The sequence below is a fragment of the Arvicola amphibius genome, chromosome 4 (assembly GCF_903992535.2).
Source record: "Arvicola amphibius chromosome 4, mArvAmp1.2, whole genome shotgun sequence".
In the NCBI taxonomy this organism is placed as follows: domain Eukaryota; kingdom Metazoa; phylum Chordata; class Mammalia; order Rodentia; family Cricetidae; genus Arvicola; species Arvicola amphibius.
The window spans coordinates 83,991,807-84,009,836 of record NC_052050.1 but is presented as its reverse complement, the minus strand read 5'-3'; the positions used below and the strand labels follow the sequence as shown (position 1 = coordinate 84,009,836).

The 18,030-nt window shown below is 49.1% G+C and overlaps 1 protein-coding gene across 2 annotated transcripts in view; it reads right to left on the bottom strand.

The window, feature by feature from the left end:
• Nucleotides 1-18,030, bottom strand: part of Wwc1 (WW and C2 domain containing 1) — a 152,588-nt gene that overhangs the window by 29,418 nt on the left and 105,140 nt on the right. For both annotated transcript variants that reach the window (XM_038327022.2, XM_038327024.2), the window contains 5 exons: nucleotides 16,946-17,019; nucleotides 12,320-12,562; nucleotides 5,602-5,691; nucleotides 4,097-4,632; nucleotides 373-481 (listed from right to left, as the gene is read on the bottom strand). In XM_038327022.2, the coding sequence (XP_038182950.1) occupies nucleotides 373-481; nucleotides 4,097-4,632; nucleotides 5,602-5,691; nucleotides 12,320-12,562; nucleotides 16,946-17,019 (1,052 nt within the window). The remainder of the gene's footprint in view (nucleotides 1-372; nucleotides 482-4,096; nucleotides 4,633-5,601; nucleotides 5,692-12,319; nucleotides 12,563-16,945; nucleotides 17,020-18,030) is intronic.

The window sequence follows — 18,030 nt, the reverse complement described above, 5'->3', positions numbered from 1 at the left end:
CCATAGCTGCCCATGAACAAAAGCCTTTACTGGACTCAGGGTCCCTGCTGTGTGCTCAGTGTGTCCCTGGACCCTCATTTACCCAGGTGCTTAGGACCTTCTCTAGAATATACTCCCTTTCTCTAGCATCTATTTCCCTGGCACACACTTTACAGTTGGCTCCCCCTGAACCCACATTTGCCCTGGGAGCCTTGGATACCATCTGCATCTCTGCTGCCTGCATGTTGGGCGTGGCTCCAAAGAGGGCTGCCTGGGGAAAGGCTAGGGCACCGAAAATGCCCTTCTGCAGCTCCACCACATCCTTTGGAGCATGGGCTTGAACATCCAGAGCTCACAGACTCCTCAGGAACAGAACAACAGCCAGGGACTCACCTCTGTGCAGAAGGCTCGTACACACCACTGTCCCCAGCCACTGACTCATCAGACACTGCAGCGGATACACAGGCCACTTTCAGGCCACACCCTGGGGACACACCTGCAGCTGTATGAAAGAAGTGGAAGAGGAAAGAAGGTCAAGTTCAGAAACCACACAATTGTGACCCGCTCTCCTAATGGTTCCAGTGAACTCTATTATACCTCTGAACACTCTAGTAAGGTCCTTCTTGACTTGGGACAAGGGAAGTGGTCACATGTGATTTCATGGCTGTGATGGCTGCTCTTTCTTGTCAACTTGACCACATCTGGAATGAACTAAAACCCAAATAGCTGGGCACATATGTGAGGGAATTTTTACCTTAATTAAATTATTTGACATGAAAGATCCATTTTAAATCCAGATCTTTGGGGTGGACAGATCCACCTTTAATCTGGACCATACCTTCTGCTGGAAGCCTATATAAAAACATGGGAGAAGGAAACTTGCTCTTTCTTTGCCTGTTTGTTCTTGCTTTTGCTGGCAAGTTCATTCCCCACCCCTGGCATTACAGCCTACTTATTTGTTATTCTAAGGAGTACTGAAGACCAGCTGAGACATCCAGCCTCGTGGAGTGAACAACTGCTGGATTTTAGGACCCTCTGGTCATAGGAAGCCATGTTGGATTAGTTGGACCACAGCTTATAAATCATTTGTCATTCTCATATATCCCCCTTTTCCCCCTCCTCCCTCCCTCCCTCCCTCTCTCTTTCTCCCTCTCTCCCTCTCTCTCACCCCCCCCCCCCCACACTCCATTAGGATAGAGTAGTTGGCCAGCAAGCCCCAGGGATCCACATCTGTTTTCTAGTGCTGGGATTATAAGCATACACTACCAATGCTGGCTTCTTATCACTTTTAAAACATGAATTCTGGAGGTTTAACTCAGGCCCTCATGTTTGTGAAGCAAACACTTGACTAGCTCTCCAGACCTGACAGGTTTGGGTTTTTAAGACTGGGTTTTAGGATGTATCCAAGGCTAGCTTCAAACTCCTGATCTTTCCGCCTAAACCTCCTCAGTGCTGGGATTACAAGACAGAGTCATCCTGTGCAGAGAGTAGTATTGTTTTCTAGGTCTTCCCTACATACCCGGGAAAAATTAACAGCCCGTTGCCTCTTAAAGGAAAGCAAAGGAGGATGAATCCACAGCCAGCTCCTCCTTCTCTCCCCCTCTTTCCCCTTAGCAGAAGCCTCTGGCTGGGGTCATAACTGGGCTCTTTGTATGTGGTCCACATTTCCTCCATGCCCAAATAATGGCGCGCAGGACCCACTGCCAGGCCCTGAGCTACAGAGGGGAAGAAATCACATCTTTCAGTCCATGAAGGCTAGCTCCAGATGTTTCACCCCACAGCCTAAGCACTTGTGTAAGCCCGGCCCTGGGGTAGACAGAGACACTCCAGGGGCTTGATGTATGGTTGTGCACTGAGATTGGGGTTTTAAAAGGCCGGGGAAACAGGCCATTGGTGAGGAGAGCTTGGGACGCATCTGGTGCTGGAGATGCAGGAAAAAAAGCTTTCCCATCTTTGTGCCACACCTGCTGAGCCCTGGGGGAGACTTCCCACCTTCAGCCCTGCTCGCTCTCTGCTCTCCGCTAAACCACTTAAGGAGATTAATTTGTCTGCTGACTGAACGGCAGCGCTAATCGCATAACCTGCTTAGTGGCTGAGCCCTGCCTGGCACAGCTCACAGCAGGGCAAGATTGCTGGAGATGGCGTGAAAGAAACAGGTTGTCACCTAGCTAGCCCAGGAGTCCAGAGACTACTTTTTGGGGGAGGAGGGGGATGGGGAGGGTCTCTTTCCAGGACCTGGTTGGAGTCTGAATGTCCCGATGTGGCCCTGGATCCTGAACAAAGGCTTCTTAAGCCAAGGAAGAGCTTTTACCCACACCTCCTTCTCCCTGGGGATCAATTTGCTGAGGCTTGCCACCTGCAATAGGAGGAGGCTTGTTTTTATTTTTGTTCGAGAGAACTCAGCGAGATTCCCTTCCTGATGAGGGAACCCCAGGGATCTCTCAGTCCCTCTTTAAAGAAATGGCTGACACCAGGAGCCTTTAGTTAACTGCGAAACCTCACTCCCCCACTACTGACTCCTATGCACAGACTGGCAGTTCCAGGCACAGCAGCCACGCTACTGCCCATTCTAAAAAAGACAATGCACACTTTGCAGAGGGATGGGGCTTAAATGGATAGACACATGCTCCAGGACCTGAGTGAACCTTGTATGCCTCGATCCAACCACAAAAGCCAATACTGTGGTTGCTAGGACACTGTAGGGGCAAGGTGGGGCCCACAGATGAGCTGCTACGTCATGTCCAGATGGGGCGAGCAAGTACCAACATCTGTGGGACACTGAGCCCATCCAGGGATTGGGCTCTGAGATCAGAAAGACCTGCTAGCTTCCTCATTTGCTGCGAGGGCAACCCTGGCCAACAGATGTTACCTCTTTGAACCTCAGCTTCCTCATCTAGGAAATGGGCAGAAAAGAAACAATTTTCTTCCCTCCCTCCCACCTTCCCTCCCTCCCTTTCTCTCTTTCTCTCTCTAGTACATCTCAATCTCAGATAAGAGAACTGTAGTTTATTCTGTGGCAGCGGCTCCGGTTTTCCGTCTCATAAACCGAGGCCATCAATTTCACCAGCAGCATCCAATCTGAAGATTCCCATCTGACTCCTAACCAGAATGTTCTCTTTGATTTTATGAAGAAATGCAAGCCATTCCCTGGGTTCCCAAGGTCCGTGCTATTATTAGTATACAATCCACACCCCACTACCAGGCCCTGTGTGTTCAGGATGCTGCCACTGACCCTAGCTTTTCTCGGTCTGAAGTTACGACCACTGCTGTGGCCCCAGAGATTTTACTCACTCCCTTCCTTTCTCTCCCCGCCCCTTAAATTTATTATCATTGTGTGTATTTATGTGCATGTGTGCACATGAGTGTGCACTGGCACGCATACGGAGGTCAGAGGACAACTTTTGGGAGTCAGTGCTCCTTTTACCGTGGGTTCAGGGTATTGAACTCAGGCTGTCAAGCTTGTGCAGCCAGCACCTCTACCCATTGCTTTTGTGTTTTGAGATACAATTTCAAAGCTTCCAACCGAAGAGGCTGCATAGTGGAGGATGACTTTGTGCTCCTAATCCTCACACCCCTTCCTCCTAAATTCTGGGATTATAGTTGAATGCTACCACACCTTCTTATACCCGGGCCCCCAACCAAGCCCTTCTCATCGATTTAAGCCTCTATCCATTCTCAACGAGCCACCTCACCCCCATCCAAAGGCTCTCCCACATGCCCTGTTGGGTTTTCTTCACATGCTTTTGTCTGGTATGTATCTAGTGCAAGTGGCTCCAAATGAACCTATGCTTTTTAAGAGTGGTGTCTGTCATCTACACCGGTCCTTAGCAACTAAGTTTGCCATATGACATATCTGTGGAAAGCTTAGCTGAATTAATCCATGTATATTCAATTAGCCCAGGATCTGGGATTCATTTTGGTAGGTGCTGAATAGCTGTTGAATGAAATCTACCACAACAAAGCAAAATCCTAGCCCAGGACCTAGCACATTCTGCATTTGTCAGTATTTACTGAATAAATAACCAGCCCCATAAAGACCCAGCCATTGACAGTAGTCAGGAATTATCACAGGAACCCTCTGCCTCCTGGTTTCAAATAAGGACCCCATGCTCCTTACCTTGGCCCAGTGGCTTGCCCTCAGGTCCTGGTTCCTCTAGCTGGTATCTTTCCCGGGTGCTGCTGCCGAGGCTGAGCTCACAGAGAGCCGTACTCAGCTCTGTGTCTTCAAACTCCAGCGGGGTCAGAAAGGCATCTCCAGCCAGGAGGGGATCAGCAATGAGAGGGGAGCAGGGAGGGGAAGGGGAGGAGAGAGAGGAGCGTGGTGACAGGGAAGTCATGGACTTTGGAGTGCCAGACAGGGAGCGTAAGGCCTGCAGGCGGCTGCCTCCCTCTGCCTTCTGTGTCTTGGCCACCTCATCCTCGTGGATGGTGGTGATGCAGCCTGAGGGCCGGAACCCTGTGCTGCCCTCCAGGAACAGCAGTTCCACCTTGCTCTGGAGCTCCGGGTCTAGCTGCTCGAACGGGTCATAATAGAGGTCAGTGAAGCTGGCTGAGGTGGAGGAGTCCAGGCTGGAGGCAGCCAGGGAGCCCCGGCTGGATGTGAGTGACCCAGGGCTGCTGCCTGAAGACAGTGACTGCATGCTACTTGAGAGGCTGGGGACAGGAAGAGGAAGAGAGAGACGACGGTGCAGTGAGACGGCTTCAGGGAACTCCACCAGGTCTGGGAAACGCTAAGGATACTGGGTACGCATCTGTCTTCCTAGCCTACTTGACAGCCTAAGCTGGGCCATGTACCCAATTCCACTCAGGAGAAAATAAGAGATCCCGAGAAAGTCATGTACCCAAAGTAGCAGAGCTGGGCTGTGGGCCCAAGTTCAGACTCTTGCTTTGTAGGTCAGGCTGGCTTCAAACTTTTGATGCCCTTGTTTGAAGCTCTGAGTGCTGTCACACATGTGACTTCCAGTTTCCTTCTACCCCTGATTCCTATTGCTCGCATTGCAACTTTATTGAACTATTTTTGCTTGTTTATTTCCTTTTATTTATTGGCTGATTGAGATGTAGCTCTGGCAGGCCTAAAATTTGCCATGTAGAACAGGTTGGCCTCGGCGATTCGCCGGCTGTTCCTCCCGAGTGCTGGGATTAAAGGCGCGGGACACCATGTCCCCGTCCCAACTCACTTTTTCAATATGTTCAAATATTTAACTTAAAAGGAGACCTTACATCCTAAACGTCAGCTGAAAGGCGGTATCTACTGCTATAAACGGGAAGAAACCACTTTGCTGGGGACTGGGGAGGGAGAGAAGCTTACAAAACACTACTGTGATGTTTCAATAATATACTTCAGCCCTTCAGGCCTGAGATTATTATAGAAGCCTACTATGTGCTGTAGAAGTTGGCCAGCAGGCGGAAGTGACAGGCTTTCATACACTTGGGCATCTTCCTGGGACCATCTCTGAGTGTACAGTCCCAAGGGATGAAGGACCATAGCCAGCCACCCTGGCCAAGCCCGTATCTGCTAGAATAACCACCTTCTCCACATCTCATAGTCAAGGGAGATGAGTGAAGGGCATCATGGAGCTGGACCACCTCCCGGCCATCCCTATGGGGACAGTCACCACTCACCTTTTCAGCTGTGAGTGCAGAGAGGCGACCTGCCGAGTGGCTTCCTCCAGTTCTCTCACCAGCTGGTTCCTCTTGCTGTTTAACTTCAACCTGAAGGAAGAGAAGGCACGAGGATGATGCCCCAAAGGGATGCCGTGCTCCAGGTCCCCTCTGGATCTCCGTAAAGGAAAACGAGGTCTGTGCCCTGACAGACGGACATGACAACCGAGAGACACGTGCACAGGGACTACTGTAAAAACATCTCACTAGGGTGTTGTGAAGACATACAGTCAATTCATACACAAATTCTGTAGGAATCGTGTTGCTACCTGCCATGCCTTACGGACTACACTAGGAACCTAAACACATTGCACTGATTTATTTTATGATGATATGTGCACATGAAGATTGATTTTGAATCATTTTACAGATGAGGAAATTGATGCTCTTGGTTACATAATTTACTCAAAGCTATGGATGTAGTGGGAGAATTAGGATTCCACCAAGTACCATTCCCTCTTCCTGCTGCCTCTCTCTTCCCTTCCTCTCTTTCAACTGCTCTCTCCTCTCCTGCCCTCCCTTCTTCTTTCCATCAACCACGATTTGTTGAGTCCCCAGGTCACACTAGATGCTGTCCCTGGGAAAGAGAACTTGCTGCCACTCTTACAGAGCACGGAGGGTGGAGGACAACAGGCATCTAATTAGAGGAGGGTGTGGCAAGGTCCAGAAGAATTGAAAAGAGCAGAGGACGGGATCCCTAATTTAGACTTTGAGCAAATGGCTTTTGTGGCCAGATTTCTGGCACCCACTCTTGCCTGTGTCCTGGGTTCCCAGGCTCAACATTAGATCACTTTCCCAGGCTCTCTTAGAACTGGCTGAGGCACATGAACAACCTCTAGACAATAGGATCTGGGCAGATGGCACGTGTATCAGACTGAAGTGTTTAAGGGAAGTGTCTTCCTCAGATCCTTGTGGCCTTAAAGGAGAGGCAGAAAGGCTGTGGGCTCAATGACAAGGGAGGCTGGCAGTTACCAGGAATATTAAGATATTATATGGGTAAGATTCAAACTTCAAGAGTGTTTACCCACGAGATCTGGGACAGTTCGCGATCCCCTACTAATAGGGAAATTGAAGTGGCTCTGTGGACAGGAGGTGGGGAGGAAGGGGCCACTCTTCTGGGCGAAGCGGGTGAGTTCATTCACTCTACTGTGGGGTTTGGATGATAAATTTCCATGTCAAGGTGACTCATTGCTCCTCCCTGCCACTCTGCTGGAGAAGGAGCTTGACTGACCCTTGCTCTCTGGACCCAGGAAGGCACCAAGAGCTCACAGTCAGCGCTGCCTGGTGCCTGAGGACAAGGGCTGGTTTCACACAAAATCAAACCAAGCCAGGCCATCTCTCTACCCACAACAGCTAGGCCTCTAGCTCATGAGACCAGAGGTGGCCCTTGACACAAGCGTGCAGACGCTGAGCTTGCTCCTGGGCAAGTGAACCTGTGAAATCACTGACAAGAACAGTAAGCCATCGGTAGGCTGACTGGCCTTGGCATGAGTCTTGGCCAACTCAAGCTCCAGAGCTTTCCTCCCAGATTCTTGCCTGGTCTGATAGGGACAGAGAAGAGGCTGGCAGATGGGGCCTTTAGTGAACAAATCCCAGAATTCTCAAGGGAATGGATGAGGCCGTGCAATATCCCATCCCTCTCTAAGAGCAAAGCTCACTAAGGAAGATACACATCTGAGGTCAAGAAGTGGAGCTCGTGCGGTTTCTATAGCGCAAGCCTGAGTATGCCGGGAGCAATTGCAGGTCCCCACTGGAGCCTGGGCGGGACAGTGAGGGAACGGTCCTCAGGCTGACTTGACTTCCTAAGCAGGCAAGGACAGCCACAGACAGTAACACGCAGGTGCTGCGGTCCCCTCCCAGAGGCAGCAGGCTTAACGGGCCAGATGGCCTGTGAGTGATGTGCTGGGCACATGCTGGGAGGCCGTGAATACATCGATTGTGGAAATAGGCAGAAGATCCAGGGGGTGGGGCCTGAATGCCCACAAGCTGTAGCTAGGCGCCTGGGGTGCTGGTTAAAAATGCAATCGCCTGGGCTGCATCTCAGGCCTGAAGAACTGGTCCCCGGGGTGGGGCTGTGGTGCCCATGATCTAACGAGCATCCTGTGTGACTGCACACCAGCTCTGATGCATGGTTCGCAGAGAGAGTGAATCACAGGGAATGCAAAGAATGTGAAGACAGACCTGAAGGAGAAAGAAAAGGCGGGAGGTGGGGAGGAATGCAAAAAGGGCACTGGGGCGCTAAAAGGAAAAGAGAAAAAGGGACACAGAGGGGGAGGGGAGGGAGGGAGGGACTTACAGAAAAAGAAAGTGGGAATCTAGAGGCCCAGCACTGAATACAGACAACAGGGATCAGAATCAAGAGATCCATCAGCACCGTCCCAGACATTCCCTTGGCTTCTCTCTTCAGACCCCCGTTAGGGCACAAGTGGCATCTTGTCCTGTGCCCACAGTCTTCCTGACTGCTGCATGTGCCCAGGGACCTTGTCCCCCAGAACCCTCATGTGGCCCTATCAGTGGAGGAGTGGAGAGTCGTGTGGATTCACTGTTCCACTGGGGCTGCTGGACCTTTGACAGATGGGGTCGAAAGCAATATTGAAAGGCCTTCTGAGCAGGCAGCTGTCTAAATGGAGTAGGCACTAGAATCGCAAGCCTGGAGGCTTCTAACTCCAGCTCTGCTGCTGGGTGATGTCAAGGGAGTCTTAATTTCCTCATCTGTAAAGCATGCTCTCAAGTTACTAGACAAAAGATAGGGTCTGGCCCATGACCAGTGCACCTTTGGGTTGCCTGAAGGATCTTCTAGTTCTAACTTCAGGAAATGAAAACTTTCACAGCAGTGAAATATCTCCATTCACAATCTGGTCCAAAAGGCCTGCTCGTAGACTTCCGGTACTTGGTGGCTTTGCCTTCTTTTTTTCCTCTATGAGGCAAATGAAGCCCATATTGGTCAATAGCTTAGTCACGGTTAACAGGTATAAAGTATCTCTTTTGACCCAGCAAGAGTCAAGTGTGTCTTCTCCAGCTTCTGGCAGAGAAGATGATGGACGACCAATGGCTCTCAGGGACAGTCACTGGGTCTAGTCCCAGGTGAAAGTCCAGGCACTGGCACAAAGGAATCTAGAGGCCCAGCACTGAATACAAACAACAGGGATCAGGCCAGGCCTCCCATCCATTTATACTTTCAACAAACACAAAAGGTACAGGGCATACGACAGAACCCTTATCCCCAAAGGGTATGGCACTTCAGGCAAGTGCCAGTGTGGGCTATATAACACCAGTTATTTAAGGTCTGCTGTTCTCCTTATGGTAAAATTGCTGATGGGTCAGATCTGGCCAGCCATTCCTGCCAGTAGATGATAGAAGGGAAGGCGATAGACTTTGGATGTCTCAGTTAGTAGTTCTGAGAGTGTGCTTGGTTGGAAAGATTGGTCCAGTTAGCAATCATGGGATTCTTAAAGGCCTCAGGGTCAGGACCAGGCCTGGAAAAGCATCAGATGCTAGTGAAAACAGAGCTTACTCAGTTGCTAGGATGCTGCTGCAAGCTGGGTGTTTTAGAGGTTAAGGGCTACGGGCAGTGTATATGCAGAACACATACAGGTACATACAGGCGCCCGGCCTTCCCAGACTGCTCCCCATGAGGCACATGCGTGTTCCCCTGCTTTACAAACTAGACGTACGCCTGGCATTGCTGGGAAAATGAATCCCCTCGCTTATTCCTGTTCAACAATTATGCACATTTGCAAATCACAGTGTGGCTGTGTGGGCGTGTATCTGCTTGTACAAATATTATTAAATCATAAAAAAGAATGAAATACTGTCATTTGGAGTAAGATAGATGGGTCTGGAAGACGTTTTGTTAAATGAAATAAACCGGGTACAGATAAACACTGCCATGTTCTCATTTTAAAAGCTACAGAAATCAATCTCATAGGAGCAGAGAAGAAGCATGGTCATTGGGAAGGTTAGAGGGAGGTCGGATAATGAGTCCGGAAATACATTCCCATGGGAGAAATTAGTTCTGGGGCTCTATGTTGCGGTCACAAAGCTGCAGTGGACAGGTTATTTCAAAACAGCAAGAAGATTCTGAAAGCTCCTAAAACAGAAACGAGAAATGTTGACCATGGGAATGCCAATTATCCTGGTGTCGTCATTATTCAAGGTGGACACACGCTGAAATAGCATCCCGCTTTGTAAATATTTACAAGCACTGTTTATGTTAATATAAAAAAAATTAAAATGAAAAATCACAAGCTTTAATTCTTCACCCCTTAAGTGGTAGGCTCAAAATCTGCTACGGACAGAATGAAAATAGCCAGAAGAGACGTTCAGGTTATTAGAAAAACGCTCCCACTCTTCCGTGTTGTGTTACCATTCTCTCTTGCTTTGTGTCTCACACACACATACACACTCTCCTGCATTATACAATCCTAGAAACTGGAAGGCCCGAGGTCCTGTTTCCAGCAGACCTGGTTGCTATGGAGGAATCCCTTTGTGACTGTGGCAGCTTGTGTGAGAGTGTCCTGATAGGTTCATCTATCTGGATATTTGGTTCCCAACAGGTAGAGCTATTTGGGGACATTTAGGAGGTATGGCCTCACTAGAGGAAGTATGTCACCGGGGACAGGATTTAAGAGCTTCAGGCCGTGCCCTATTTGTAGTCTGCTCTCTCTCTCTCTCCACTCTCTGCTTGTGTTTAAGATATAACCCTTCAGTTTGCTGCTCCGCTGCTTGCTGCCACACTCCCCTGCCAGGATCAAATCCAACCCTCTTGAACCATAAGCCAAAATAAACTCTTCTTCTCGAAGTTTGCCTTGGTCACACTGCTTCCTCACGGCAACAGAGAGTAACCAACACTGATTCACCGACAGCAGGCTTCTCACTTTGACCTCAGATAACAGACCTCTTAACTTCTGAAAGCTCCAGATTGCCACACACAGATATCATGCGACACGTCAGCCTTTGCACAACGAATGATGGCGGGTATGACTGAGCGAGTGAATGGATGGACGGGTGAATATCTGGACACTAGAAGACCTCCCTTAAGCACAATTCTCTATTGTTTTTGATTTGCTTTTCAAGACAGAGTTTCTCTGTGTTGCTTTGGAGCCCATCCTGGAACTAGCTCTTTAGACCAGGCTGGCCTCGAACTCACAGAGATCCACCTGCCTCTGCCTCCTGAGTGCTGGGATTAAAGGCATGTGCCACCACCGCTCAGCAATAATTTTCTATTTCGTAATTTGGGAGAAGGGGTCGCAAGGAGCACTAAAGGAAATACAGAGTCTGAAACAGGTCTCAACGTCACAGATGAGGCTGGCTCACAGTCTTTACAGTTTACATTAATTGTCATTATTTGAAACTTAAAAATCCAATTGATAACCTTTTGAAGTTCCACTGTAGTGTATAGCTCAATAGTAGAGCACTTGCCTAGCATGTGTGAGGCCCTGGGTTGCATCCCTAAGCACTACAAAAAGGAAATATAAGGACCACGGGCCACACAGAACCCTAGAGCCTGCTCGCTGGATCTGGGAGGCAGCGCCCACATCAGACAAGCAGGGTCAGTGTCCTCCAGACTGACGGGTCTACAGCTAGGTGTGCCTCAAGCAATTCCAGCACATGCTTGGCCTGTAAGCATTTCAGTCTGCAACCCCTAGGCCACTGGCCATCAAACGTCGGCCCCCTCGGGACATGCTGAAATCAGGACAGTGGGTTGTGAAGAAGAAAAGCAAACATCGGCATATTCTGGCAATGACTCCAAATACCCTCATCAGTAACAAAACATACAGATGTTTAAGACTGTCTATAACTAAAACCGTGTCTGTATACATAGTCTCCTGCGCGATTCATTATTATTTCAGTGTAAGTGTATATGTGTGTCTGTGTGTACACTCGTGCACAGTTTTTCCCCAAGTAGGTCCTAGGAATTAAACTCAGGTTGCCAGGCTGGGTGGCAACCACCTTTACCTACTAAGCCATCTCACCCATCCTCCTGTAGGCTTTAAATCATCTCTATACAGGGCATCCCAACACAATGTAAGTGCTACAAATTAGTTGTTAAGATAATGCATTGAATATTTGTATTTTTTTGTTATATTAATCTTTAAATCTACTTTTCAAACATTTTCAATCTGTGATTGATTTCCAGGATCAGGAACCCAAGAGTACCAAGGGCTGACTGTTTAACAGAAGAGAGGAAACTTTAGAGTACGTCCCCTGCCCCAAACTCCCACACAGGGAATCCAAGGGTGTGTATATGTTTGGGAGCAGAAATAAGCAAGGGGAATCATTTCCCCAGTGACAACAGGTACAAGCCCAGTTGATAAAGCAGAGATGTCCATTGTGTGAAACCTGTGAATTTCCCGTCACCTAAGAGACCGAGAGTCACCGTTACAGCACTGGAATACCACTCTCCCAGGTGATCAGGTGCTGTGGGGCTTGCTTCAGGGAGCAGACACCCTCCCGAGAAGGTGAGAAGTACCTCCTGTGTGAAGTACCAGGGTCCAGGTGCAGAGGAACGGGTGCAGAGGAACGTAAGCCGTCATTTCTGATGTGCCACCCCGGAAGGCTAACAACTCTAAATGAGAGCGCTCACCGGTCTGCTCAGGCATCCTCACTATGACCCTGACTCCCGGCTCCTGCAGGGCTGTCAGGTCAGATTAGCCCCATCTGCTCAGCCCAGACCTACCTCTCGGTCAGTGCCTTGCTCTGGGTGTCCCGGGCTGCCTGCAGGTCCTTCTCCAGTCGCCTCCGGGCCATCTCTAGCTGTTCCACCTCTCCCTGGGTCCATTTCCGGGGGCTGATGAAGCGCATCTCCTTCAGCAGTTCCTCCTTCTCGTTGATGAGGATCAGCCGGTCCCTCTCTGAGTCTAGCACCCCAGGCCAGGCCTCACCGTCAAGTCTGGCCAGCTGGATTTTGAGGTTGGCAATCCTGGGGGGTCGAGATGGATAGATGAACAATGAATGACGTTATAGAAACTGGAAGACGGGTGGTTCTTCTAAGGATCCAGGACATCCTCAGCTCCCGGGCCGGTGCAGTAGAGATTGGACACCATGGCGGGCAACAGTTTCTTACCAGGAGCTCTGGGACCCTGGGTGAGGTGCTCACATCTCTGAAGGGAATTATGAGATATCCATCCCAGGGTGGTGGCACATGCATGCACACACATAGACACACTCAAACTATAGTATCTGGCATATAGTAAGCCCTCCATAAATGTTTCTTCTTTGCTACTGCCGTCACTGGTTGGACCACTAATGTTAGTTATGTAACACTGGTAAGATGTCCCGAGCCTGGGAGATGAGACAAGCAATAACTCATCCTCCAGAGTGGGCATGCAAACCAGTGATGACATACGCAGTGTGCTGTGTGTGAACGGGGCTGAGTCATCGGCAAGGGGAATCACTGGGCTGTGGCTACCTGTGTGCTCTCAGTTCTTCCTGAGTGTAGTAATGGTACCGTGAGAACAGGCATGAACTTGAGCTTCAGAGACCCTGAGTTAGGAGTTCTGGCCTTGACTTTTATGATAAAAAGAACCGTCTCTTGGGGAAAAATCATTTGAGGTGCTGGGAACATTTGGGGCCTCTGTGCTTTCACCTACACGAGGCCTTGGGTTCGATTCCCAGAAGCAACAATGAAAATCGTCTTGGTATCATAGCTTCTAGCACAAAGCCTGGTCAATTGTAGGCAGTTATTGAATACTACGGAAAGCAGCCAGTAGCCCCGAATCTTAACTTTTCTAAGACCTAGAATCCTCAGCTGTAAGGCGGGGAGAACGATGGTAGCCAAAGAGACAGCCCATGAGCACCACATGGAAAATTTGCAGCAAGAACTCTACATATTGTCAGGCGTTCTACAATTCTCATGCTACTTAGAGGGTATTGTTATAAACAGCCAACAGCAAGTACACCACTGTCTTTTAGGATCTGGCCTCTGCAAAGTGCTCTGCGGTCTTGGGCCCTAGTGTTACTGCAACCCAAACGGGCAGACACAAAAGACTTACTGATCTCATTGGACAGCACTCTATGGCTCACTCGAGATCAAAAATCACCACATATGGTCAGTCCTTGTAGTGAGCCCAGACCTACGGACTTGACGTTCCAGCTCACTTACGTGAAGTGTGACCAAACTGTCTTTACCAAAGATGCCTTGTGATAAGTAGCCAAGGTTCTATACAGACAAATCCATCTAGCTCTTTCTCCAACCAAGAGTGCTAGCAGGAATTCTAAGTTAATCATTTGATTTCATATTCATATACACAGCAATGGATGACTATGTCTATGGTTGCTGACTCCCAGCACTCAAAGGCTAGACTGGTACAATAAGCGTTGGTGGGATTCAACTACAAGCAGGACACTGAATAGCGACTGATGTCTTCCTGTGTGTACTTTCCAGGGTGGCTTTCCCATGCCACTATATAGGTCGTCCATCCTTTGGAGAATCAGATGTAACTACTAGTCCCTTTCTCAGACATGCACGGGGGACAAAACCTGGAAGGCGCCGACCAAGGGAGGTCTCCATGAATTACTGCTCCATTTCTCCCCTTCTTTAAGACCTGTGCCCTCTGTTTCCCCATCCCATAAAGGGCTGTCTTCTCTCTCAAATCCAGCTTTCGGTGGTAGTGAGACATTTAATGTCTCAGTCCCAGGGGGGACAGTTCACTCCTCCAGTCTCTCTAGGACTGGTTATCTAAGATATGCATTGCCACCCACAAAGTTGGAAGACATCAGAAAGTCAAGGATGGGAGGCACAAATACACAACTGTTGCTGTCTTGCTAAGCCCCTAGGGGGAGCTGAAACAGTTCACACGAAAGAAAACTCTTCCTACCGGATCGTCATCCAATTCCTTCCTTGTTATTAGCCCAGCTTCTCCTGAGGAAACGATAGGTCCTCAAGTCACTTGGTGAGCTGACCTCAATCCTCATCCCAGCATGAGCACAAGACCCATGCCTGGATGGGAGTGGTAATTCCCCTATCCCCTACCGGCCCTGCAACAACGACAGGCCATTCAAAACTACCAGTGACTCTCAGACCCAATATTTATCAAACCTATTAGGAACATGGCTTGGGAGGACAATGATATCGAGACCAACCTGGGAGTCGTAGCAAGACCCTGTCTCAAAAACCGAGAACACAGTTATACACCAAACCCCAAATCAGACAAACAAGAGTCCCTAGTAAAAGATTTATCTGTTGGGAAAGAAAGGTGGCCTTTCTGTGGAGGCTGGAAACCTGGAGGAAGGTAAGCATAACAGACCTGCTGGATATCCATCTTGCTGTTTTGATGAGGAAAGCCTGCTCGAGGGTGAAGCCAACACAGAGGGCAAGTCAACAAGCAGGGGCAGAGAAGACGAAACGAAATTTAAGCTGTACCATCCAAACCCTGGATCTAGCTGAGCCTGACGCCAGAAGTCTCCCTGCTGGGGGAGGGGTGGGTTATCCTGCTGGATTCCGTTTTCTTTCATTCCTTTTGTTTCTACTCAATGTCTGAGGCTCTTGCCAGGAGCTGTGCTGCTCAGTGGGAATGAGCAGAGCCTCAGGCTGGCAACATCCTAGCTGGCTCCATGGAGATGCTTCACAGACCGGCGAGCTGGTCTAGAAAGCAGTGAATGCCACTAAGTTTAGCCACCACCAAAATGGCCAGTTAGTTCTTTCCCAATAACGCTGGTGCATCATGTAGAAAGAATACCATGAACTCAAAGCTGGAACATCCAGGGTTCCAATACTAACTGTATCTCCTGGGAGAGTCACGGAACCCCTCTAACAGCAAGATAGCAACTCTTTCTTTCCTTCCTTCCTTCCTTCCTTCCTTCCTTCCTTCCTTCCTTCCTTCCTTCCTTCCTTTTTGGTTTTATGAGACAGGGTTTCTCTGTGTAGCTTTGGAGCCTGTCCTGGAACTTGCTTTGTAGACCAGGTTGGCCTTTAAGTCCATCCATCTCTGCCTCCTGAGTGCTGGAATTGAAGACGTGCACCACCACCACTCTGGCTTTTTATTTTCTTAAGTTATCACATTTTGCTTGTTTGTTTATGCAGGTGTGTAGGGTCGCATGCTATGCCATATGCCACATGTGTACAGAGGTCAGAGAATAACTTGCTGGAGTCACTTCTCTCTCCTGTGTGGATCCCTGGGATTGAACTCAGGTTGTTAGTCCCATTAGCAAGCACCCTTACCCAATAAGCCATCTCCTCAGCCCTGCTGGAAGTTTTTAAAACTGGGTAAGCCGGTCAGTGCACAACTCTTTTTAGTGCAATACGCAATCTTCATATGCTTTTCCACAAACACAGAAGAAACACTGGTTTTATGATGCTATCATTGTAGTGGCGAAACCCAGCTGCTTACGGGTCTATGCAGCCACAGAACATCCGAATCCCCGGAGCCCGAGCTGCTGAAAAGCACCAGCTATTAAAGCAGGAGGTGCTACTTCAGGATTTTAAGACTGATTTCATGATTTCATTTTCATTCTCAAGGGCATCTGTGGCGCTGGTGAGATGGCTCAGCAGGTAACGACAATTGCCACTCGGGGATCTGAATTCAGTCCCCAGAACCCACCGAAGTAGGGAAGGAGTGAAGAGACTCCACAAAGCTGTCCTCGGACGTGTGCACAGTAACACGTGTGCATCCCTACACTGACCCTGCACACACATCATACATTCATAATAACAAGAAGTCAGGTGGGAGTCCTGGCTTATTAGTAAAATATAAGTGCCTGCCATAGGCAAGGCCCTGGATTCAATCCCCAGGACTCAACTACGAATCAGTTCAGGGTCAGCCGGCCTGGATAACATGGGGAAACCTTGTCCAAAAACAAACAAGCGACATATCTAGAGGAAAAAACTAGAGATGCAGTTGTTGCACCTGCTTGTCACGCACAGGGCCCTGGGTTCAATCCCCGTTATAACAACACTAAAGATGATCACAAATAACATTTTGTGTGTGTGTGTGTGTGTGTGTGTGTGTGTGAAGCAAGAAATATCAGTAGCCCTCTTTCACCTGTTGCTGAGCCCAATCAAACAAATTTACTGCTCCTTTAAACCAAACTGATTCCAAGACCATCAGAAAGTGTCGACTATCGAATCCAAGCCAGGTAAATAGAAAAATGACTAGGCTCTGACCTAGTAATTTAGACAGACCTGGGTTCAAATGTAGTTCAAACTCTGTCCAGCACAGCGTCCTGTCATTTCCTCTCCAAAACATATAAGGATGCTTATACCTACCTTGATAATCTATGTGAAGATTAAGCAGGAGGCATGTCCACAGGGGCCTCACCACGGGAGTTACAAATACAACCTTCCCCAGCTGTGGCCCTGACTTACCTTCTCTTGGCCTCTTCATACCGCAGGCGCAATCTGACCTTCTCAGCCAACTGGTTGTTGCTGCTCGTGCCAAACTAGAGGACAAGATAAGAACAGAGGCAGGAATTACGAGGTTACCGCAGCGAGGCCAGTGCTGAGCGAGGTTTCAATAGCTCATGCGAGACTTGACAGCTTACGTGGGCAGAGCCAAGAATAGTTCCCAGTCACTGGGCTGGCTGTGTAGACAGTGGAGGAAGATAGTTAAACAAAAACACTTTTCTTCCTTCAGGCCATAAGAATGGTCTCAAACTTAAGTACTTTGGGAAAAGAAACAAAAGCCCCCGACCCTTCCATCTTACAGAAAAGAAAAATCAGCTAAGGGCCAAAGCAGATAAAAAGCAGAGACTGCAGATGAGAGGGGTAGGAGCAGATAACATACAAGAACCAACCTGGGCACAGCCGAAAACTCAGGGAGGCTACAGTGAGATCAGAAGCCAGGCAGAGTCAGAAAAAAGACCCAGAAAGCACACCTAGTCTGGCTCTCCGGGGGCCTGTGGCTGGATGAATGGCTGGGACAGGGAAGGGGGAATAGCCTGTTTCTACACTTGCCTATGGAAAACAAAACTTCAGGCTCACAGAATCACACTTGGACAGAGTGTCCCCTCATTAGAGGGCAAAGAGCTATAAAACTCAGTCGGGGACAGCATTTAACCAGCGGAGGCTAGGAGGCGGTCACCCAGTATCCTGTGCTCCGGGAGAGGAGAGCAAAGGCTCTCTAAAGACCACACTCACTGTGGGTTGGTCCTACTTGGCCACTTTCATGACTGGCAGCGTTTTCACTACCCACGGCTGGGACCAGGCTGAACCTTGGCACCAAGGGTCAGCAGCTGTCTGGGAGCTGTAAGCATTGTGTGGGGAATAATGCGAGAAATACACTCTGTTTTCCAGATGGAAAGAGATCCAGAATGGGGCTACAAAACAGTATGAAAGAAACGAGAGGAAGGCGCTTCACCCATTAAAAACACACTGCATGCAGGGCCTACAGGCATAAGCTCTTGGCCAGGCAGTACTTAGGACGGTGGAAGCCAACACCAGGCTTTTTTTCA